Source organism: Lissotriton helveticus, chromosome 5_1 (assembly GCF_964261635.1).
Source record: "Lissotriton helveticus chromosome 5_1, aLisHel1.1, whole genome shotgun sequence".
NCBI lineage: Eukaryota > Metazoa > Chordata > Amphibia > Caudata > Salamandridae > Lissotriton > Lissotriton helveticus.
Window position 1 is genome coordinate 695532196 of NC_136065.1, and position 24660 is coordinate 695556855.

At 43.4% G+C, this 24660-nt stretch overlaps 1 protein-coding gene across 7 annotated transcripts in view; it reads left to right on the plus strand.

Annotated features, from left to right (window-relative positions):
• Nucleotides 1–24660, plus strand: part of FAM149B1 (family with sequence similarity 149 member B1) — a 635963-nt gene that overhangs the window by 214084 nt on the left and 397219 nt on the right. For all 7 annotated transcript variants that reach the window (XM_078643097.1, XM_078643096.1, XM_078643101.1 and 4 more), the window contains exon 5: nt 11291–11401. In XM_078643097.1, the coding sequence (XP_078499223.1) occupies nt 11291–11401 (111 nt within the window). The remainder of the gene's footprint in view (nt 1–11290; nt 11402–24660) is intronic.

The window sequence follows — 24660 nt, forward strand, 5'->3', positions numbered from 1 at the left end:
GCTTATTAAATCTGTTCTTGGAGTAAATCCATGAGTAACAAGGCAGTAGAAAATGAGGAATAGATTAGGCTGTAAGAGTTATGAGGTAATGACTTCCAACACCTCCAAAGATTAGCCAGATATCCACTTAGGAAGGGTCCACCGAAAGTATCACCTCTTAATACAGCAATGAAATGGGAGTTACTTCACGCCCTCTTCCTTATAATAAAAGTTCCCAATAATCTCCTCCTCATGAGTCGCATACCATGACCCGCCAACTGAGGAGATGAGCAGGAACAACCCTGTTCTCTTCAAGGAGAAAGAGAGAAATGTGTAGAAGTAAACACTTATTCAGTCAAGTGCCCTTTAACTTCTTCCTCCCCGCATGAGACCGCAAACACAGCCGGTCTCGCCAACAGGAAAGGAAAGCTGTGCCAGACAGGAAAGCCCAGCAAAGGAAGGAACTTTAGAAATTCAAAAGTTGGTGCTACTAGCACCCTTACCGGGCCGCGACCTGTGCCGTGGAATCCCAAACGCCGGTTGTGACCTGAATAATCGTCAGTCCACCGGATTCTCATTCCGGCTATATCTGGGTTTCACAACGGCACGCACAACGCAGTGTGCTACTTCAGGAGCACGAGTCCTGCTGGGAAGAAGAGTTCCCAATACACTGAGATGACTCACTTCTCGCCTGATTCCTACTACACAGCCTGTCAGTGTTCGTTGGGACGATGCAACCTTACACCGGAGCCGAAATGGGCCTGTGGAGGAGGGCCCTGCTGCCCCCTCCCCTAATAAAAAGAAATTTAAAAAAAAACCTCCTGTTCTGGGGAAACTGCTGTTGGCCCTGCCCCCTTTCTGAACCACTCTACAAAGGGACCTCCTGGTGCAAATCTTCTTGGGGCATGAAGTCCCCTTGGCTGCTGAGGGTCCTTGGGGCCAACAACCCCTCCTTTTACCTTCAGTATGTTCCACACATTGGGATTGTTGAGAGGTCATCGGAGGGCCGCCCCTTTATCCACCAGTCTGCAAATGCACCTCCTGACACACTACTGTTTGGGGGATGAAGTCCTCTTGGATTCGGAGAGTCCTTGGGGGCTAAGAACCCCTCCTGTTCCCTCCAGTAAGTCCTACTCACCAGGATTGCTGAGAGCTGGTTGGAGGCCCCCCCCCTTTCTCTACCACAGTGCAGACGCTACTACTAGTTAAAAAAACATAGAAATTCAATGACCATGTCATGAGTGATATAATATGGGAGGTTATAAGCAGTGTATTGCAGGGGTGTAAGTTACAGTTAGCTCAGGTAACTATAACTGCTGAATTTCTGTAGGTTTGTGAAATCTGAGCCTACCTATAATGTACCAGTGGCCTTTGTTTTTTTCAGTGAATTTCTATGTTTTTTGTTTTTTAAAAGTTATTTCCCAACTATAACATCCCTGTAACCTTTATTTTTTTTAAGTGAATTTCTAAGTTTTTTAAATACTATTCCCTAACTGTAACCTCTGTTTTTTCAAATGAATGTGTATATATATATGTATATATATATATATTTTTTTTTTCTTCCAACTATCAAAAGTTGACGATTTTCCAACGTCTATCGATGTCAAATAAAATCTCCACACTCAAGGAATTGAGCCGCGGCTAGTCTCTGTTTATTAACAGGACGAAAGGAGAGAGGTATTTTGCCAATATATAAAAAAGGAGGGTGGCAGCACACTGCCGTACATCCCAGCACTCTATTTGCCCCAATGCATCATGGTAAATGCAGTGTATGTTACAACTTACTTCAGTAGTAGTATTTAATTTTTTCTCAAAGATCTTTTTATTCAGCTGCATTAGTAAAAACACACAAAGTACAGAAGAACGCACAGAACCCAGAATCGAGTCTGTCAGCTAATGGAAGTTCATTTACACATGGCACTAGGTATGTAACAGTCATCCTGTAGTCATCAATGCTGAGAACCGTTTTGTACCGGGCGAAAAGCTCCATAAAAGACCACAAAAACAACAAAAGGAACAATCAAAAAACCCAAAAGCAGGATGTCGTTAATATGAGAGAGGATTTCTTCCCAGAAAGGCCGGATACCTGGGCAATCCCACCAGATGTGGCGAAAGTCCCCCTGCAACCCGCAGCCCCGCCAGCAGAGATATGACGTGTCAGTGAAGATTTGTTTGAGTTTGGTGGGGTAGAGATACCAGTCTAGTAGTGTCTTGTAGTGTGCTTCTCGTAGAGCTACTGAGTGATTATGTTTGGTAATGTCACCCCATACATGTTTCCATTCGCCGTCGGAGACCCCCCCCGACCCAGTACTTGCTTCCAAAAGGACATCTATAGCGCGCTTGGGTTGCGTGGAGAGTGGTGAGGAGTAAATCATATAAGGAAGAGATCGCCCCCTTCATGTTTCCTGCCTTGATAAGCAGACGTTCCATGGCTGTGAGCTCTCTGGTGGTAGCGTCCCTAACGTGAGGGAGTGTGAGCTAGTGATTGAGCTGCAGGTAATGGTAGTGTTCCTTGTGGATAACCTGGAGCTCTCTTTTACAGGTGTCAAAAGTCCGCACATCGAAGTTGTGGAAGCGGTCTGATAGTTTTAAACAGCCGCCTTCCCGCCATCTATAACCTCATTCCTTGCCAGTAGAAAGGCAGGGTTAAAATGATTGGGGTGTAGGGAGAGGGGAAAGTGGTTCAGCCCTCCTGCTTCGTGACCTGATCCCAAACCGTGAGAGTGGTGCAAGTGGGCGTGCTAAGGTATGCAATTTCCGGCCTGTCGGATTTTGGTTTCCATAGGACATCCCAGATGGTTCGCCCCACAATGGCCCGCTCCATATGGAGCCAATGTTTTTCTGATTCCCTCAACGACCACTCAAGCACCACCCTCAGCTGAGCTGCCTGATAATAAAGTTGGAAGTCAGGGAGAGCCATACCCCCGTTCTGTCTGGTACGTCGCATAACATGAAAGGGAAGACGTGCCCTCCCTCCCTGCCACGTAAGCACAGTAAGAAGTCACGCTCCAGTGCTATGGGGAGTGCCTCCAAGAGATATAAAAGCTCTGGCAACACCACCATCTTAACGGCGTTGATCCACCCCAACCAGGAGATGTATAGCTATTTCCAACCTTTAAAATCTCGATTAAACTGTAATTCCAATGGGGGGAAGTTCGCCTTATAGAGATCACCAATTTTAGGGGTGAGGTGCACTAATAGATAAAGCAGGGAGTGTTTAGCCCAGCGTAGCGCAGTTTGGCCTCAGAGGTTCACAGCAGCTGCCTCTGAAAAGTGTGAGGTTAAGTATGGAAGATTTGGAGAGATTTACTTTGAAGCCAGAGAACCGCTCAAAGTTACGTAGGTTCTCTTGCACCGACGTGAGGGAAGTGGATGGTTCCAGTAGCGTCTGTAGAACGTCATCTGCAAAGAAGGAGACTTTGTGATCCGTGCCGCCGAAGCGTATGCCTCGTATGGCCTTATTGGCTCGGAACCGTGCGGCAAGAAGTTCATTGCTAAGGGCAAATAAAAGGGGGGAGAGCGGGCAGCTCTGACATGTGCCTCTACTGATGTCAAAGGGGAGAGACTGGTGACCATTAATTAGGACCCTCGATTGCAGGAGTTGGTAGTTAGCCCGGGCCCTTTTGAGAAATCCTTCTCCAAAGCCGAATCTCTGCATAGTGAGAAAAAGAAAGGACCAGTCCACCCTATCGAAAGCCTTTTCGGCGTCGAGTCCCACCAGAACAGCAGGTATTCTAAATTTAGAGACTTTTTCAATAAAGTACATAGTGCTGCGAATATTATCATGAGTTTGCCACCCCTTTATAAAACCAGACTGGTCAGGGTGGATGAGAATGGGCATCAGGTTCTCAAGTCTGGCAGACAAAATTGAAGATTAAAGCTTTGCGTATAGGTTAAGAAGGGCTATAGGTCGATAAGAGGAATATCATTGAGGGGCTTTCCCTGGTTTTGGGATAACAGAGATGACTGCCCCGGGCATCGATGCCGACACCTTAGCGTCCCGCGCTATGGCATTAAACAGGGAGGACAGACATGAGATCAGTTCGGGGGCGTAGGATTTGTAGAAGTGTGCCCTGAGGCCATCGGGCCCCGCGGTCTTATGTAATTTAAGTCTCTTAATAGCCAATCTAACCTCTTCCGACGTGATGGAGGCATCTAATGATTCCACCATCGTTGGTGCAAGGCATGGGAGTTCTAAGGAATCAAGGTACTGCTGTTGTAAGATAGGGTCGGGAGGATCTCTCTGGCATAGGTTTCTATAGAAGGCTCCGAAAATGTTGGCTTTACTGGCATTGTCATGAGTGAGGCACCCGTCTGTGTCTAGTATACCCCTTATATACTTGTGTTCTCTTTTTTTGCCCTCAACTGACGTGCTAGATGGGTTCCAAACCTTATCCCTGTGTGCGTACGATGTCTGCCGCAATTTGAGCAGGGCGAAATCGACTCTATTGTTGTAGATTGCCCTGAGCTTGCCCCTCAGGGCCGTGAGTTGCCTCTGTAATGCCTGTGTAGGCTGCTCCTTGTATGCTTTTTCGGCGACCGCCAGCTCTGCCTCTAAGGCCAGGCACTCTGCCGCTCTTTGCTTATTAAGGGCACCGTTTAGTTGAATGCATTTTCCCCGTGTAACGGCCTTAAAGGCATCCCAGTTATTTTGCGGGGAGGTGTTGGCCGGGTCGTTAAGTGTAAAGAATTCAGCAATGATGGATCGCAGTTCTTCTCGGAGGGACTTGTTTCTGGTGAGTGAAGGTGGGAAATACCATAGGGCGGTGTTGGGTTTAGGCCCACCCCACTCCTGACTAAGAGAAACGAGACCATGGTCCGAGATGGAGATGGGGAAAATCTGGGCTGCCCGCATAGACCCCTGAACTGATTGGCCGATGAAGATGTAATCAATCCTGGAATTGGTGCGGTGTATGTGGGAGAAGTAGGTGTAGTTTCTGGTGTCAGAGTTAAATAATCTCCATGCGTCTAGAAGGCCTAGGTTACGGAATTTATGTTTGAGGCCCATGGGAAAGCAGGCAGGCGGTGCCCTGTGTGTATGGGTGCTATCTACCGTGTCATACCATGTGAGATTGAAGTCGCCCAGGAGGATCACTGGGCCTTACGCGAGGCCCACTACGGAATCAAGCATGTTTGAAATGAAAGTCGCCTGTCCCGTATTGGGCACGTATAGAGATATAATGGTGCACATGATGCCCCACAACCTCCCCTTTACCATAAGGACTCTCCCTTCCCGATCCGACTTAACTGCTTCCTGCTGGAATTTAGCTGAAGACCGAAAAAGCAACGCTACCCCATTATGTTTGGTGTGAGCCGATGATTGGAAAATTAACGGGTATGCTCTATGTCGGGGCCGCATGTCTTCCGACTTTTTCAAGTGCGTTTCCTGGAGCGCCACAACCTCAAATTGATTGTTGTTAATATATTTCCAGAGTTTTTGCAGTTTTTGTGGGGAATTAAGTCCTTTAATGTTTCAGGAGGGTAACGAAATCATACCAGAGTTTGAGTGTACCCTCTTTGCCCATTGAACTCCCCCCAAGAATCACACTGCGTAGGATTCGCCTGCTGCAGTGGCTTTAGTCCAATCGCCCATCAGAATTTGCCCTTACTCGCCCAAGATTCTCGTACCCCTCTAGTATCACCACCAGGTACCCCCTCCCCAAAACTAAATCCCCAACAACCCCATGAAAAAATGTGCCAGGGCACCAGCAGGCCCCTGGCAGAAAACGGCATGAAGAAGCAAAACAAAATTTCGGGCAGTACGGTCAAGACCCTCACCCCTGCTGCCATGCTGCTATAGCGTACAGAGTATTTTGATAAGGTGGTGATAACAGTCCTCCCGCTGCATCAACATTCAGAGTACCACCGTGGCCTTATCACAGCCCCGCCTTTCCTGTTGGCTACCCCCTTGCAACTGCATAAAGGAGCGCAATGTGGGGATGACAGCCCACTAACATAGATAAACTCCCTTGCGTAGCACATGCGAGTCATTTTGGTGACGAACCCTTCCTCGGGACCGTTTGCCATGAAAGGGACTCCTTCCTGGATCGGCTCTCACCGCTAGAAGGTTCCAGGGATGTCCCCCTCCATTGGCAGAGAATCCACAACCCATCATTCAGCTCAGACACATGGTGAGGCTTGTTACGTTATTCAAAGGTGAGGCCAAAGAGATAGGTCCATCGATATTTAATGTTGTCTTGGCGGTAACAAGCCACAGGGATTGCCGACGCCCCAGAGGAGCAGGCAGCAAGTCCTGAAACAGGGCGCATTTATATCCCTGGAAGGAAACCACATCTTTCTTCCTCGCTGCTCCCAAAATGTCTTCCTTCGTCTGGAAGGAGTGTAGCTTCACCAAAATATCTCTGGTCCGTTTGCAATCACCAGCCTGCGCAGGCCCAACTTAATGTGCATGCTCAATCTTGATCTTTAATTGACGGGTCCAGCAGCTCTGAAAAGAGCCCTACGACAAACGCCTCAAGGTCCGGCCCTTCCACCCCTTCCTCCAGGTCTCGAATACGTATATTATCCCTCCGAGACCTGTTTTCCAAATCCTCGGTCTTCAGAAGCATTTATTGCAGTTGGGACTGAAGCGACAGCGGGGATTCATGTAGGCTATGTGATCGAGCCTCAAGGGCCTGTGCCTCCACCTCTAGCACCCGAGAGCCCACAGCGTCGACATCTTGGTGCAGGGAGGCCAGCTTCTCGGAGAGGTCGGCTTTCAGTTGATCCACTGTGGCGTGGAGATCTTTCTTCATCTCTTGACAGAGATACTTTTTAAAGTCCTGTAGTGTGGCTACTAGATCTTCCCTAGTGGGGGCCATGTTCTGCGCCTGGTCCAACGTGTCCGGAGGAGGATTCTTATCTGCGGCAGAAAAGTAACTGGAGACCTTGTTTGAGGACTTCTTAGGTGGCATAGGGGCTGTGCGACGAAAGGCACCGGAGCCAGGGGCCGGTCAGATTGAGGAAAGCGGCTCCGGGTCGTACCCTAGGCTCTTCAAGCTCCTTGCGCAAACCCAGGCCTGTCAGTATTTAAGGTGTGTTAGTGGCCATCTTGAGGTCAGGCAACTGGTGTGAGGGAGCAGTAATCAGTCCAGAGCGGCCAGACATAACAACCCCACCCCGGTGGGGGCTCAGAAGAATGGGCGCATCGCCTACCTCTACTCTTGCGTTCGAAAGGTGCAGCTCTGGGGATCCCCGAGGCCAGTTCAGGGTTCAGGCGCCATCTTGGGGTCAGGCAGACGCCACATGGAGGGTTTTCTCATCGTAAGAGTCGCAGGGCACCAAGAAATGACCAGAAGAGTCCCAACCTGCTGGCGATGTGTGCCCTCAGGAGCTCACCTCCTCCGCGCTCTGCGTCGTCCCTCAGGCGGTAGGCACCCCTCCGGTTGCACTCCCCTGCCTCATCTATGGCCTCCAGCCGCCACGTAGTCAGCGCCAACTCCTCCTGCGGTAAGGCAGCAAAATGATTGTGTCAAGACACATCCAGATGGCCCCCTCAAGATCGCAGCACCGAGGACGAGCGTCTGCTTCTGTGGTAGCAGTGCTCACGGGGTAAAGGCTGGCGGCGGGCGGTGCCTGTCCCATCCCGCGTCACTCTCCTCATCAAAATGAAGGACGCTCCGGTCTCGCGTTCCTACGCTGTCAACGGGTAGTATTTTGCACACCAAGTCGCCAACCTGCACCCCTTTCTACTCCAGGCTGGCTACACTCCGATCCAAACAAATCCGACTGTGCTCGGCTCTCACATAGTTAGAAAAACCATCTAGGGCAGCCACGAGGGTCCGGAGCTGAAGCGGTTCTCGACCTTTCAGCCATCTTGCTTGGCCACCCCCCAGTATTTAATTTTTCACCCTTGTTGGTACAGCTTGTGCTGTGTAACTCTAGACACGTGTTTCTGGATTAGGGGTTCATTGATAGCTACAATAATTGTTGTGCTGAAATGCTGCTCAAAGTTCTCTCAGGTCACTGTACCACTCACTGGGTAAAGATACATCAGCACAAGCTTGTCAGCTCTGTAGTTCAGGTGATCCTTTTCAAACAGAATGAGGGTGGAAGCACATTGCCTCACATCCTGGCACTCAATTTGCCACAAGGCGACATGGTAAATTCAGTGTATGATGACACTTACTTCAGTAGTAGTTGTTAATTTTTAAACTTTGTTGGAACAGCTTGTGCTGTGTAACTATACACACTTGTTTCTGGATTAATTCCTTCATTTTCTTGATTAATTCCTTCATTAGTAGAGAGCAACAAGTCTTTTTGAGGGTGATGAAAATGCTGCCCAAAGTCTTCTCAGGTCCCTGTACCACTGACTGGGTGCAAGTACATCAACAAACTTGTCAGCTCGGTAGCTCAAGAGATCTTTTTCAAACAGAAAGAAAGTGGAAGCACACTTCCCCCACATCTCAGCAGTCAATTTGCCCCAGTGCATCATGGTAAATGCAGTGCATGATAACTTACTTCAGTAGTAGTCGTTAATTGTTTGCCCTGTTGGTGCAGGCCTTGTGATGGCTCGGGCAGGGGGACCACACACCAACTTCCCTGAACATTTAGTTATGGCTTGCCACGGGCTCTGCCCCAGGTCAGGGTTTAAAAAAAAACAGACTGGAGGGATCCTCTGCGAATATGCTATTAAATAAAAAAAATAAAATGAGGCTGATCAGACCCTCCCGCCAGTGTATCCCTACCTTGCCCCCTTATATTTTTTTGCACTTATTTGCAGCACAAGAGACTGTGTCACTGAGTCCTGAAATGGCTGGCATCTCATCTTTGTTGATGTGCTGGCAGCCAATCGGTTCCTATCTCTAGTTTTTTCTGCTCCGAGTATCCACTGCGGTGTGAAATATACAATGTTTTGCTAACCATGATTTTTCTAAAACTACTGAATGTATTTACACCAAATCACAAAATGCATGCTTCCTTGACAAGAGCTTGCTTTCTGCCAAATTTGAGGTACTTATGTTCAGTAGGTTTTGCAATATCTTAGTTCAGTTTTCCTATGGAAAAATGTATGGAGAAAACGTCTTTTGGAACTCCCCTTTCTCTCAGCCCACGCTTGACAGATCACCCCGAAACCTTTCAGCAGGGAGCTGTGTTGGAGGAACTTTTTGTGAAGATCCATCAAATGGTGTCAAAGTTAGTAGCAAACTAGAAAATGCTTTTCCTGCGGAAACGTGGTCCTAACTATAAGTATCCGGTGGCGCCCACCACTGGGTAATGTGTGTGTGTGAGGGTGTGTGTGTGTGTTTACACTGTATAGTTATAGTTAGATCACATTTTCTACAGTATGAGGGTTTTTTGTTATGCTAAATTCATCGAAAAAAAGGTTAAAGTAACATTATATTTAGTTTGGTAATAGGATTTTAGCATAAGCTACGTTTTAAAAAACCCTAGTAGCTTGCTGAAAGAAATTAAGATTAATGTGACATTACAGTTAGCTATTGAAATACGATATAAACTCACGTTTAAAAGCTAATAATGCACTGTCATTCAACAGTTAAGAGTTTACTGAACGAACTATAACTAGCACTCCTGCCTTGCACGGTTTATTTCCTTGCGTATTTGTATTACTCATGACATGTTAAATGACATCATTGGTGATATCACTGATGATATCTCAAAAGTTAGAAAATTTTGGTTTAGATGTTGCTTTCCTGCAAGGAGCATAATCACCCCGTAAAGATCAGTGGTGGCTATGATCTCTGTACTTCATCATGGAGTTGTTTGCCTTTACTAAAATTGCAGACATGTGTATCTTGTTTGCAGCACATGCAAGGTTCTCGCTGCTTGGTTACACCATGAATAGAGTGCTTGCCTGTCTCCCGTATGGACAGAGAGGGCAGATAGATTTTGGCTAATTGCCATCCGAGGGAGAAGGATGATCTTATTGACCTTAGATTATTCATGTAACTCTAATTTGAAACCCTCCCATAAAACTATTGTTCAAATGCTAGTCAAGTGGTCAGTAGGTCCTTGATGATGGGAAAAGTATGAAATTAGAAGCTGGATAAGAGTATTGATCAGACATAATGGAACTGTGAATGGTCTGGTACTCTATTAGGGGAGGGAGTCGATGGCCATCAGAAGTGAGCTTATTTGGCACATGCAAGGTGCGGAGCCCCAGTCAGGTAGACTGTATTCTGCACTCAGCAGCACTGTAATCATCCATGCACTGCACCATGGTATTTTATTATTTTCCATATATTGACACAGGAGACCATGGGGTGATATTTCTATCAGACTATACACTGGTGGTTTGCCGTTATAAATGGGGACCGATCCAGCAGTAAATGCCTCAGCAGTTGATCAGGAAAGACTTTCCACAATGTGTCGACATAGAGCACAACAAGCTGGATTTGGTCTGGAATGTGCTACAGACTGTGGTAAGAGGCCACCTTCTTGCTAATAGGGTACAACTGCATTGAATTAGAGATAACATGAGGATGAAACTCCTGAGGGAACTAGGTGAGTCAGAAGCACAACATAAGACTTCTAAATCCAGGCTTGTATGGCCCAAACCCCTGAGCTTCCAAACTCAACTTAGAATGGTGGACTTGAACAGAGCAGAATACTCCCTCCCCAAAACTGGCAGAAATTCTATGAGGGGGTGTAATACAGCTGAGATACTTGTGGCATCCAAATTAAAAACCAAAGGTCTATATTCCTACATAGGCACTATTAGTAGTGAGGGGCAACAAGCTAACAGCGGAAGTTAAGAAAGCAGAGAGACTCTCATCAGCATCTGTACAGCATGAAGGTCTCGGCTGTAAAAGCATCCCATGCCACCAACCGCATTCAGACACTCACTTCTGAGAGATAATTCTTGAACAAGAGGAAAGGTTCCTTGGTGGGTGGTTCAGAGGTAGTAAGCCTTTCCCAGTACAGGTCTTGTGTCATTAATGCTGTATGGTCATTGCAGCAGGACATGATTATCCACTGCCAGTGTATAAGTTGCCTTGACTTTACGCTTGTATAATCCACCTATTAGAGAAATAGCTCAGAATGTTTTTCATTACTCAGATGTAGATTTCACAACATGAAAAGTTAGTGACCCCTGTTTTAGGAACTCTGTTCTGGCAGGATGTGCTTATTACAGGACTGAAAGCATGGTGGTCAGGTGCAATAAAATGCTTCTTAATTTACATTGGTGTGCAAACATCCTTAATGATTCATAGTAAAAGCTATTCTTATACATTACATCGCTGTTAATAAGGCATGTCCATTGTTACCACAATAAAGATCCACTTTATTATTTGTCATATACATGTTCTCTTTTCTTCTATACCTTCCAAATATATGTTATATTTTACAGAATTCGCGGGAAACAGATTGTGATCCCAACAGATGATGGTTATGGCTGGTATCCCAGTTCCCTCTACAAATTGTCAGAGGCCCCAAACGCCCAAGAAAATGAGTTTACTGAGTAAGTAAAAGAATTTCTACATACCTTTCACAATATTGATCATAGGGTATATATTTTGGCCTATTCTCCACTTTTGCAATTTTGGTTGTAACTCTTTTTTCCAGAGAATATGGTTTAGTTTTCCTCTTCTTCCTATCTCCCTTGTTAATACATTATTTAACTATTTGTTTCCTCAATAAAATAGTTACTTGTACGCTGTAGCTGTGATCTTGCAACCCATCTTGAAATACAGTAACGTCTTTCTCGTTCAGCAAAAATATTTCCCGCTCTTGTTTTCTACCACATCAGTTGCTAAGACCTTGAATATCAAAAAAGAAATGCTAATTTTTCTCACAGGTACTCTCCCCATAGCATATGTTCTTGAAGAGCCATAGATCTGATTCCTGCCACACATTTGTGCTGGAGAGCATGCTTGCACTGACGTAAACCGTGCAAGTTTGGGTATACCTTAGTCAATGAGAAAAGGGATGGGTGTGAGTCTTAATTTTCCTAATCAGCAAACATGCGAGGTGCCTATTTAAAAAAGATTGTAGGAGTAGTTGTTTTTCCGTATTTGGAAGATCAAAGGCTGTAGGATAGAGTTAGGCTGGCCAGAAGGAGGAAAGCTAAAAAGTAAACTGCATTCTTGGTACCATCTATGTATAGAATCATGGCAAACACCTGACTCAGTACATTTTTAGCTTTACTTGTTGCAGAGCATGTGGGGAGGCACCCATAGGATTCTCACAAAGCATCCCTGCATTGCGGGGCACAAGTTATAGTTAGCTCATCTAACTATAACTGCTGAATTTCTCTGGTTTTGATCGAGTGAAATGTCAGCCTAACTATAATGTGCCTCTAACATTTGTTTTTTTCAGTGAATTTCTAAGATTTTTTAAATGCTGATTCCTATCTATAAGTTTTTTTAAATTCTATTTATACCTAATACATCCTGTAACATGAATTTGTAAGGTTTTTTTAAAGGATAATTCCTAACTATAAAGTCCCCGTGACGTTTGGTTTTTTCAGTGAACTTCTTAGGTTTTTAAAAATTATATTTGCTAACTTTAATGTGCCAGTAACCTTTCATTTTTTTCAGTGTCGGTCCATAGTAATTTTTTAACAAAATCACTTTTACTTAGCCTTTTTGCATTTTTGCAGCGAACGTGGAAGTCGAAAATGACATTGGTAATCTCGGATACTGCTTGTTTTTCGACAACTCTGAAACATAAATAGAGATATTGTGAACAAGTTTCAGTATAGCTGATCACTAATATAGTATTGAAAATTCTGCTTTTGCTTTCATTTTTAAAGAAAACTACTTTAAACTTGTCATTTGAATTTCTGCTGGTGCGCGGTAACCACGTATATGTGGTTAATCGCGAATATGTCGGTCACCGCCAATATCACATGACTGGGAAAGCAAGGAATGTCATTAGATAATATACTTTTCAGCAAAATGAATAGGAAGTATGCAACCACTCCTCCTTCTTGAATCTGTTTTTCCTGAACTTTGTTGTGAGCAGGTGGGTGATTTTGCCTGGAGACTTTAAGGGTATTTTTTTTGTAACAAAAAGGGCAACAGAACATGGAGATGTGGATCAGGTACGACAACAGGAGAATGTGGAGGAGGTCGACACAGAAGATATTGAAGATGAGGGGCCTCCCCAGAAGAGGGCAAGTGTGGCTTGGGATTTTTTTTAAATCCCATCTGGGGAATCAAAAACTGTTGCAAAACTAGTGTAATGCACAATCCGTCAGAAGACCCTCTCTAGAGGGGCAAACAAAAAATATTCATGTGGGACGACGTCCATGTTACATCATCCTAAAACCTCTCATGGAAAACGTCTGCAACTGACAATCAAGCAGAGAGAAGCTGGAGGGACATCTATATCAGTTGCAGCAGCAACAATTCCCTGCCAGAAAGTCCCTCCAGAGGTCGAGACTACTACTACAGATATGGCTCCAGAGTTTTTGACAGTGGCTAAGTATTGCATGGACTGTGGTGTTGTTATAAGTGCTGGTGAGCAGTGTTTTGCAGCTATTTGCAATACTGTGATTCCATGAGTGTATAGGTAGTGCCTTGGTGTATGCATGAGTGCATGTGTAGTACCTGGGTGATTGTATGAGTGCATGGGTAGTGCTTGGGTGATTGCATAAATGCACTAGTAGTGCCTGGGTGATTGCATGAGTGCATGGGTAGTACCTGGGTGATTGGATGAGTGCATGTGTAGTACCCAGATGATTGGATGAATGCATGGGTAGTACCCGGATGATTGGATGAGTGTCTGGGTAGTGCCAGGGTGATTGGATTACTGCAAGGGTAGTGCCTGGGTGATTGCATAAGTGCATGAGTAGTGCATGGGTAGTGCCTGGGTGTGTGCATGTGTAGTGCCTGGGTGATTGGGTGAGTGCGTGACTAATGCCTGGGTGATATGAGTGCATGAGTAGTGCCTAGGTGATTGGATTAATGTATGGGGGGTGGCTTGGTGGCTGTATGAGTGTATGAATAGTGCCTAGGTAAATATATGAGTGCATAAGTAGTGCCTGGGTGGTTGCATGAGTAGTGCATGGATGAGTTCATGGGTAGTGCCAGGGTGATTAGATGAGTCTATGGGTAGTGTTTGGGTGATTGGATAACTTCATAGGTAGTGCATGGGTGATTGCATGAGTGCATGGGTAGTGCCTGAGTGATTGGATACGTGTATTGGTAGTGCTTTGGTGTGTGCATGAGTAGTACCTGGGTGATTAGATGAGTGCATGGGTACTGCATGGGTGATTGAGTGAGTGCAAGTGCAGTGCCTGGATAATTGCATGACTGTAAGTGCAGTGCCTGGATCATTGGATGAGTGCAAGTACAGTGCTTGGGGTGAGTGGATAATGCATGATTGCATGTGTAGTGCCTGGGTGAATGGATGAGTGTGTGGGTAGGGCCTAGATGACTGTATGAGTGTAAGTACAGTGCCTGGATGATTGGATGAGTGCAAGTGCAGTGGCTGGGTGATTACATGACTGCATGGGTAATGCATCACTGATTGTATGAGTACAAGTGCACTGCCTGGATGATTGCATGAGTGCATGTGCAGTGCCTTGATGAATGGATAAGTGCAGTACCTAGGTGAATAGATGAGTGCATGTGTAGCCTGGGTGAATGGATGACTTCAAGTGCAGTACCTGAATCATTGGATGAGTGCAAATGCACTGCCTGAGTGAATGGATAACTGCAAGTGCAGTGTCTGGGTGAATGGATGAGTACAAGTGTAGTGCCAGTGTCATTCCATGACTGTATGGGTAGTACATGCATGATTGGATGAGTGCACTTACAGTGCCTGGGTGATTGAATGAGTGCATAAGATGTGGCTGGGCGATTGGATGAGTGCATGTGTACTGCCTCGGTGATTCAATGAGTGCATGAGTAGTGCCTAATTCATTAGATGAATGTATGAGTAGTGGTTGGGTGATTGGATGGGTGCATGGGTAGTGCCTAGGTGATTGCATGACAGAAAGGGTAATGCTTGAGTGATTGTATGAGTGTAAGTGCAGTGTCTGCATGATTGGATGAGTGCATGTGCAGTGACTGTATCATTGGATCAGTGCAAGTGCAGTGGCTGGGTGAATGAGTAAGTGCAGGTATAGTGCCTGAGTGAATGGATGAGTGTGATACCTGCATGAATAAATGAGTGCAAGTACAGTGCCTGTGTGATTGCTTGACTGTTTGGGTAGTGCCTGAGGAAATGAATGAGTGTATGGGTAGGGCCAGGGTGATTGTAACATAAGTGCCTGGATCATTGGATAACTGCAAGTATACTGTCTGGGTTAATGGATAGGTGTAAGTGTAGTGCCTGGGTGAATGGACGAATACCAGTATGGTGCAATGCCTGGGTGAATGAATGAGTGTGAGTGCGAGTGCAGTGACTGGGTGATAGCATAACTGTATGGGTAGTGCCTGAGTGAATAGGAGTGCATGCCTACTGCCTGAGTGATTGGATGAGTACCTAGGAGGTGCCTGGGTGAGTGGAGGTGTAGTGCCTGGGAGGTATGATGTCTATATGAGTAGTGGCTCAATTAATCCAACAGTAGATTAGTGATTTGACTCACGTAATATATCCTGATCTTTAACCACTGTGAAAAAATATAAACAGAGACAAATGTATTAGGATTTCACTTTGAACATTAGGCAACCAAAACAACACACAATATTTTTTCTCCAAAACTTGAATTCAACATAGTCAAATGTTTTACTGTTGTCAGCTTTCATACTTCTTCACTTTTAGCAGTGGTCTGAATGAAGCATCATCATCAAACAGCGGGGGAAAAACAATGGATTGTATAAACAAAAAGAAAATTACTCAGTAGATCGTTACAAATATGTCATACTGTGTATTACACTCACTACATGGTTGTTAATACTACCTTGCTGACAGGTCACTACCTTAATGAAAGCAACAATATATTTTTATATCTGGTCCAAAATGTCCAACAATTATGAAGCAGTCTTCATTTTTCAATATCCCTTTCTACAAATCATCCCTGTTAGGCCAAATGATGTCTAAAATGTTCTTGGTTCATGCACGAAAAACATAACACATAGTACTACGTAGAGGTTGCTGTAGCAGTAACAAAAGGGGCATGTTTTTTGTTGAAGCGACTTCTTAGATGCAACTTAAGGCTTCTGGTATTATAGTACCACCATTTAGTTTTTATCTGTTGTAACAGAATGTAGTCCTCAAATTTTTATTAATGCCTTTCCGACAGTTAAAAAGAGTCTTTCATTTCTAACAGCTTGCTGTAGACAAAACCCCCTATTAAGCCGAATAATGTCTGAGAAACACATAATCCATATTTATATCAACACTTTCTTATCCTAAATTCTCCTTAGAACTTCCGTTGTAGAAATGGCAGATATGTGTTTGGTAACTTTTTAGGTAATCTGGATTTGAACGTCATTTGTATGTCATTGCACTCTGTCCATAAGTTGTATAATGTCCAGATGTTCTATTAACTCCTTCATGAAATATGATTGATAGAGTTGTGAAAGTTCTTTTTGAAATGGAAATCTGTCCAGCTACAGAGTTTGTAATTTCAGTTTCTAATTTAGTACCATCCACTCTGCATCGTTGTAGCATGACTATGACATATTTTCCATATCTTTGTAGTAACAACATTGATCTAAGTTCCGATCTGCAGGTTGGACAGGTCATATCTTGATGGGAATTTTTAGTTACATTTTCAAAGGGCACATCTTTACAATCTGGTAATATCAAGTAGAGGAATCGTTCTGAATTGATTTAAATGTTAGAGGTGAATTCACATTCTTCACATTTATGGTTCCATTTATAAGTTAAACCAAATAATTCATTAATGTTCACATCTTCTTCCTCTAATAGTGCTAGCATTACGATCAAATATTCTTGAGCATCCTGCTGAAGATTTTGAGAAAACACTACTGATCCAGTGCGTTCATCTGTAAGTTTTATTATTCTAGTAGCAGACTGTATAATACTTCAGTCACTTCTTAATTTTGAGGTAAACCACATAGTTGTGAAGACATTCTTTTATCTACTTTTTCTTTAATTGAATGTGTAAAATGAGGCCAATGGTACAGTTCATCAACACTACATTTGCATAACAGTTCACTCTGGGTTTATTATCAAAGTGATAGCCTTCCATTTCCTCATTTTGTTGTAGTTTTCTTTTCTTAGGACATTGCCATTTTTCTGTTCTGGTCTGATAGACTGCTTTGATATTTTCTGCTTTGGACACATTATCGGTTTTTCAAACACAGGATACTGGCCTAAATGAGGAGCATATTGACCTCTTAACCGATTATACTCCCTTACAAAGTTCATATCACCACTTACTTTCTTCTCAACAAAGTCGATCAGAAATAAACAAGACAATGTTCTAATTCACGACAAAGCTACATATGACATTCCTTCTTTGAATACGCTACTACCAATATTAACAAGAGCTGTAGCTACACTTGAATCTTGCGATTTGTGGATAGTTACTGCATATGCTAAAGAAACTGGGAACTGCTTTCGCTGGACATACAAGATTTTCACAAATAGGAAACGTACAACGCATCTACCTAGCTGCTTAACTTCACCAACATCATCAAATTTTATTGCTAAGTATTCCACAACATTTCTGTGGGGATAACTAATACATTTCATAACTTTACCCATTGTGCTATTCACTAGCCCTGTTCAACATTTAATTTACGACATAAGATTACTCGACAATTGTTACAGATACGTAACTGTTTTTCTAATCTTGCAGTTTTTGACACAGACTTTTTCTGAACTATCCAATTTTGATTGCAGGTTTTCTGTTACTAGCACTGTAACTCCTTGATGTTCCATTTTATAATTTGCACTAATTTCAATGATCTCTTCTTTTTCCAGTTGCAATAATTGTTCATTGAATTTACTACACTCCTCAAGAATTGGCATCAAACAAACAAGACTTCTCTTCCTTAACAATATTTTACATTACTTCTGAAGCTGAAACATTACTTGGAAACAGATTTTTGATGAGACAGGTTTCTGATACTCTCTGTTCTTCTTTTGTAAGGACTCCCACTCTTATGTCCTTTAGTATATCTCCATTATGCATATCTGATGTGTGGCACATATTTTTGATAAATTCTTTGTCTTGAAAGTTTTCCCAAATGTTTACATTTCTAATACTTCCTAGTGAATTCCTTGTTTCATTATGTAGTAGTTTCTTGAATACAGGTTGTCCTTTTACTGGAGTAGGTTGTAGCAGTTCTCCAAAGACTGCTAAGTGTTTTCCTCCCAAAAGCATGTTGAAGTCAGTTTTTAATATTTGCTGCATTCTTAAATTAATAAAAGCTAGCATTAGGTTAAACACCATGCTGACTTTATCAATAATTAGTTAATTTCTTTAATCCTTTTGCCACTTCATGACAAGCATCACCAGATAATGTGTTGTATTTTAATTTGTTGTCATGTTCAACAGGCAGCATTAATAATAGATGAAGGGTAACTCATTTAATATTATGTGCTGCTAATCCTGTTGGCGCAGTAACTACACATGACAAATTGGAATCTGTTGTCTTCTGTAGATAACTTGTCAGTACTTTAATCAATACAGGTTTTCCAGTTCCAGCTTGACCACTTATGTACAATAGAACTGGTTTATATGAAGAACATGCACACTCTTTTTCCTCATGCAGAAATCCATGTTCAACTTTACCTTTTACGCCATCAAAAATGTCTTTCTGATCTGTATTCAATTGCTGTATTAGCTGTTCTAGAGCCACAGTTTCCCGTCTTACTTGATGCATTGCTTTCTCCACCTCATTCATGGATATTGCAGCTTCATTTTGAATGATTGGCTGTCCAAGAGGATCTTGACTTCCAGGTGCTGAACTTTTACTACTCTGAGAACTCTCTTTTGCTATCTCAGCAGCAATTTTCTTCTTGTTCAATCTCTTCTTGCAACATTTGAAGATACGCTGGAAACACAGAGTACTCAATGCTGCCATTCACAGTGTTGAATGAGTCTTCATAACAGTTAAATTCACCAAGTAGCTCTCTTTCAGTTTGCCATGGCTTAAACAACGATAACAAGGCTAAATGGAAAATCTCCATTTTGTTTGGAGTTTGGCAACTTAGCTTTCGATGGTTGATTACATTTCCTTTGTTATGTCTGACCAATCATCCGTTACACCCAACCACAGCAAATTTTCCTTCTATGTTTTCACTGACATTATTTCTGAATGTATACTGTTGAAGTATTTCATATAGAAACATCCTTTCCAGATCAGGACTTCTTCTCGGATAGTACGTATCCAGCATGTTACTCTTCAGAATATGTTGAGTGTGGCTCACATTCTGCAAGATATTAGATTTCAGGAAAACACTTCAGTAGTCTGTTACGAGTATTAGCAAGCTCTAAACTCTCCCATAGAACTCCTCTAGATTTAGAAAACAAACTAGCTGAGTTTAACCGATCTACGCATTCATAACAGCCTATCTCTCTGTGAGAAAGCATTTTCAAACTAAAACTGTACAATCTGTTTGTAAGACTCTTTTCTGCTCAACATCTCCTTCATCTCAGTTTTCTCTGACTTTGTTATACAAGACGTAACTTACCTAGGAACAGCAATTGAGTTGTCTGCAACAAGCTGTACATCCATGTTTGCTTTCCACATCTTCAGAATCACAGTATTGTAGTCTTTAATGTACTTAGAGGACTCTGTTCGCCTTAGGTTGTATGTATTTTTCAGTGATTTCCTTGTAAGTGTTGACTCTTCCTTGTGAGATGACAGGTCGTGAGAATCCAAAGCGACATCCTGAATAAACGTTCCCTTTGCTTTCTATTTTTGCTGACACTATTTTCCGCATCTATGATTTTGGAATTGTAAAACTTGTTGTCTTGATATTTTGTCACCACTCTCCTTTGGGATCGAGCAAGTTACATACTGCTCGACAGAAGACAACACAGACTCATCACTGTCAGGTCCAAACTTTGGGGCATCTTTTAACCACAACAGCATGTGAATCTGGGGAGCACCTCTGGCTTGGTACTCTTCATGCCAAAAGAAGTCAGTCACTTCACCAAGAGGAGGTTTTGTTTTGTTCAAGATGAAAGCCATCATTGCTTGAAATCTGTGATTAAAATATCTGCAAACATTTGCAGGGTCTAGCGAGCACAGTTCTCCTTGCGTCTTCAGAGTCTTTTATATTAGAATTTGCCTCCTGCATGAATTTTAGCAGGTCATCCCATGCATACTGAGCACAACTAAGCGTCGTAAACCATTTAGGTGCTCCAAGGTTCCTCAACATACACTTGAGTTCCCATTGACGCCGATACCAATATTCATTGGTCCCATGTTGACATGCCATTAGGTATAATTAATTGTATTCCAAGTGATCATCTTTTTCCTGAACTTTCTCCAGACGTTTTCTTTCTGATATATTCTGCACATTAACTCCCGTTTTTAAAATGTGATGCACAGCATATGAGAGGCCAGACAGGTCATAATTAGTAGGTGAAATAAATACGGAATACACTGACAAAATCTAGGATCTTCTGAATAAAGTTGTGGGAAACACCGAACTTCTGAACTTTTCTCCGCACACGTAATGGATCTCCTTTTGCCTTCTTCATTTGAAACAGATCATTGACATCACCAATAACCTCTTTAGAATGCAAAGGGTGGATACTGTAATGTTTATACATTTCTTCAGTTCTGGACTGATCCACCTTCTCAATCTGACCTGCTGATGGAAATGTCTAATCATCCATATGTTTGAAGTCTTGCAGGCTTTCTACATTTAACATTATTTTGTACCAGATATAAAGTTGCTTTTTTAATTTTGGTAACATCTAATAACTCCTGCCATATCATTTTGTTCTAGTAGGCACACCATTTATAAGAATTACAAGTCCTTCTTCTAAATCTCTATCTACCGCTAGAGTTTCAATATTGTTCTTGGCAAATCCACTACTTTACCTTTTAGACCTTTCTTCAGCTCTTTTGTCTTTTGGCGATAACTTGCCTGTCATTAGCTCCATACAGACTATAGCTTGAAAAGGATGTATACTTTGGATAAGAATGGACTCATAAATACTTAAACTTTGAAGTGCTTCTGGAATAGAAACCAGTTCTAACTTGTTAAGCACAGCTCAAGCAGGCATTTTATTATCTTCTAATTTATTGTAACAGTACTTACATATAATATGGTATGGACAAGTCAAAGCTTTCCTCTACAAATAAGTACACAGCTGACTTTTGCCAGTTAACATTATTTTCTCTTTCACTTTTTAACTGCAAGTCAACAGTCCGTGTTCGAATCTTCTAGTGAGTGTGTCGACAATATATATAAACATATTCTGGTTTTCAATGCACATTGTGTTAAATGTTTTAATTTCTTCTTCAAAAGTATCAACTGTAATACCTGTGTCCTGTTCTGCAACTCCTCCTATTAACAACTCTTCATTCTTCTTAGAGTCTTGCTCAGGACCAAAGAAACAAAATTGCACATCATCACAAACCTTTTCTATGTCTGCCACAGTAACATGAAAAAGTACTTTATTCATTTCTCCTAAAAATATAAAGCAGGAGTTTTCACGTAATACAGCCTCCTAACTAAAGTTCGCATTGTCGATTAGTGTACAGATAACATCCTGAAATGGTGATAGGTGATTTGGCACACTTTCTTTGATAAACAAGCTAGTGTCAGGACCCCACAAGTCTTACCTTCTGCTTGTGAAGTGATCTCGCAGAGATGACATGAACAACCACCACTGTCTCCAACATTACCCTAGTAAATGCGTGTACTGACCAGGATGAAGATGGAATCGGGGGAGGATGCTAGTGAAGTAAGAGATATCCACCTGAAGAGTGGTTTGATGACCTAATGTGTTCCCAGAATCCTTCGAGAAGCACCGTCTGGAAGGAGAGATGCAGGGGAAACACTATTACTATTAATACCTGCAGTCTTGCCCATGCATCACCAACACAAACGCACATTGAACTGTATAGTCACCTTATATGTGGTACCATAGGTAGATAGAAATGTCTTCAGCAAGGATAGAAAAGAAAGGGCGCTCCTGCGCGTAGGTGAAAGGCAACTGTAAGCGCTCCAACACGTGCAGACAGGCAAAGGAAAGAAAGGGCGCTCCTGCGAGTAGACGAAAGATAACTGCAAGTGCTCCAGTACTTGCAGAAAGGCAAAAGAACTTGTGTTCCAGGTGCGTGACTAAGGCTATTCTTAGTGCACCAGTGAAAGTAGAAGGGTAGCGAGGAGAGCATGCATGCACTTACTTCTCGAGAAGGAAGTCCAATAAAGTGCACCAGTACTTGTTAATGTATCCAAAGCGGGACAAGCGCTCCTGTGCTAGTTCCGTGAAACGGAATGAAACAAGTTAAACAAACTGAATGCAGCGCTCCAGCACGTAGGCATTACCTGAACGAAGATCCGCTGACACGAGGAACGGACTGTCGGGGCAAAAGCGTTAATCCAAAGCGCTGTCCAGCGGGCACCAGAAGTGCTGACATCGTACTGGTGTCAGCTTCCGGTAGGGTAAGGCTAGACTGCCGACCAACAGCTTGACGTCATTGAGCGCTCTAGCGCATTCAGACGCTCACAACCAGATTCGCTCATTCAAGCAGGCATGCACAACTAGAACCATGACAGCTAGTGAGTGTCCCTGCAAATTTGTATGCTTTCTAACCTTGCAAGGATCCAATCCTTGCTACGTATTTATTTTGTGTTTTAAACAACGCCTTGGAAAGATACGTAGGAGTTTCCTGAATATATCAATAGATTGCTGTCAAATACTACAAACACTACTACAGTTCCATTTGTATACAGATGCCTGACTATGCCTTCCTGACACCTCTGCAATAACTTGTTCTACATTTGTAGGTACTATCACCTCTTTTGCTATAGGAGTGCCATTCTTCATTTCATAACAACGTCCTCTTACATCAATAGCATAAACGAATCTATTATCCTGGAGATAGCTTTCTTTATTGAAAACGGCTCTGTACTAGAAGCATGCATCCATTCTCCACTAAAAACTGAACAAAAGTTACTTTTATTCAGTAATCTTTTTTCTGGTTTTGTCTCCTCATGCACACCACCATTTTGTCAAGAGTCTTCATTTTGTAATCAAAATGAAAAGCTTCCTCTTCAAAGTAAAAGCCTTATCAACTACTCTCTCAACTACTTCTTTCTGTTTCAGTGCCTCTCTCCTTGTTCTATACTTCATAGTTCTCTGGAGATTTATAACTACTCTACTAGGAAACATTCTGGCTCTGGTTTCCTTAAATTGGTTCTGTCTCCTGGTTAAGGTATGCCTATCTTCGTTACATTCTTTAATGCTCTTGCAATATACACTTTGTCCACTCTTATTCTTTCACATAGTTTGAATATTATTTTCATTATTTCGTAATCTTTGCAAATGTCCACTTATACTTTCAAGAAATGACTTCGTACTCGTCAGTAGCTCTTTCTTCTTTCACCAGTTTTCCTGCATTTTGCCCCTTTTGTGTCTCAGTTCTGCATGGATACTGTAGTTGCTTCTGTTGCTTTTTCCTCCAAGTTTTTCTAGGCATTATAACAGTCTGTAGTTATGTAGATATTGTTACATAAAAAAAACTATATCACATCACGCCCAGGGACTTGGAAACCTTACCTGTGACAGGCGCTCGCTCACTCCTGGGACCTGCACGCTGTGGTCTCGCCGCGCCGCAATCTCCAACTCGCGGCCCGCGGCTAGAGACTACAGCTCCCAGGGAGCTTAGCGCCCACTTCCTGCTGCCTGACGCCGCGCGCCCGGAGGCGCTACAAAAACCGGACGCTCCCTCGGTGGAGCGGGGGCTCACATCACGCCCAGGGACTTGGAAACCTTACCTGTGACAGGCGCTCGCTCACTCCTGGGACTTGCACGCTGTGGTCTCGCCGCGCCGCAATCTCCAACTCGCGGCCCGCGGCTAGAGACTACAGCTCCCAGGGAGCTTAGCGCCCACTTCCTGCTGCCTGACGCCGCGCGCCCGGAGGCGCTACAAAAACCGGACGCTCCCTCCGCGTCGCGGGACGCGCGCGGGCGACGCCGGGCGGAGCCCGGGCAGAGGGCGGGCCGTCTAAGGCCGTCCAAGGACGACCAGGGACGGGACGGGCCACATCTCTAACATCATGGGTAAGCGCAAATTAGTTACTCCAGTGCTGGGTGAAGCTAAGGCCAAGGTTCCCAAGTACACGACTAGTATAATCACATACTTGACGTCTAAAGTTGACGAATTATCCACCCAGATAGAGGTTTCTGAACGTGCGTTGGGTCTGGAAAATACATCTGCAGGCACAAGCATTATAAACACCATGCCTATTAGCTGCGTACCACTGGAGCCAAGGATTATTATTGAATCATGCCGACCAAACGTGGCGCAGTCTCCCACAGTTCTACCCTCTCCAGAGCTTCCTGTTACTGTTGCACCTCCCACATCTATGGACATGGGTGACAAAGAAAAGAAGGCCAATATTCAGTCCATGGATCAGCATGCTATTCATATCACCGAGGAGGGTCTCTCGTCATTACTGGAAAAACTTTTTCCTGATAGACTTGAATCCGCCTTAATTCAGATTGCGACAGACATAACTGAGACTCTGAAGGATTGTGTTAATGCTTTGTTGAATAAATGTGAACGCATTAATGAGTTTCTAAATAGTCAGGCCCCTGTACTGCCATCACAAAATCTGACACGTTCTCATGTCCCACAGGTTTCTGCCCCTATAGAAATC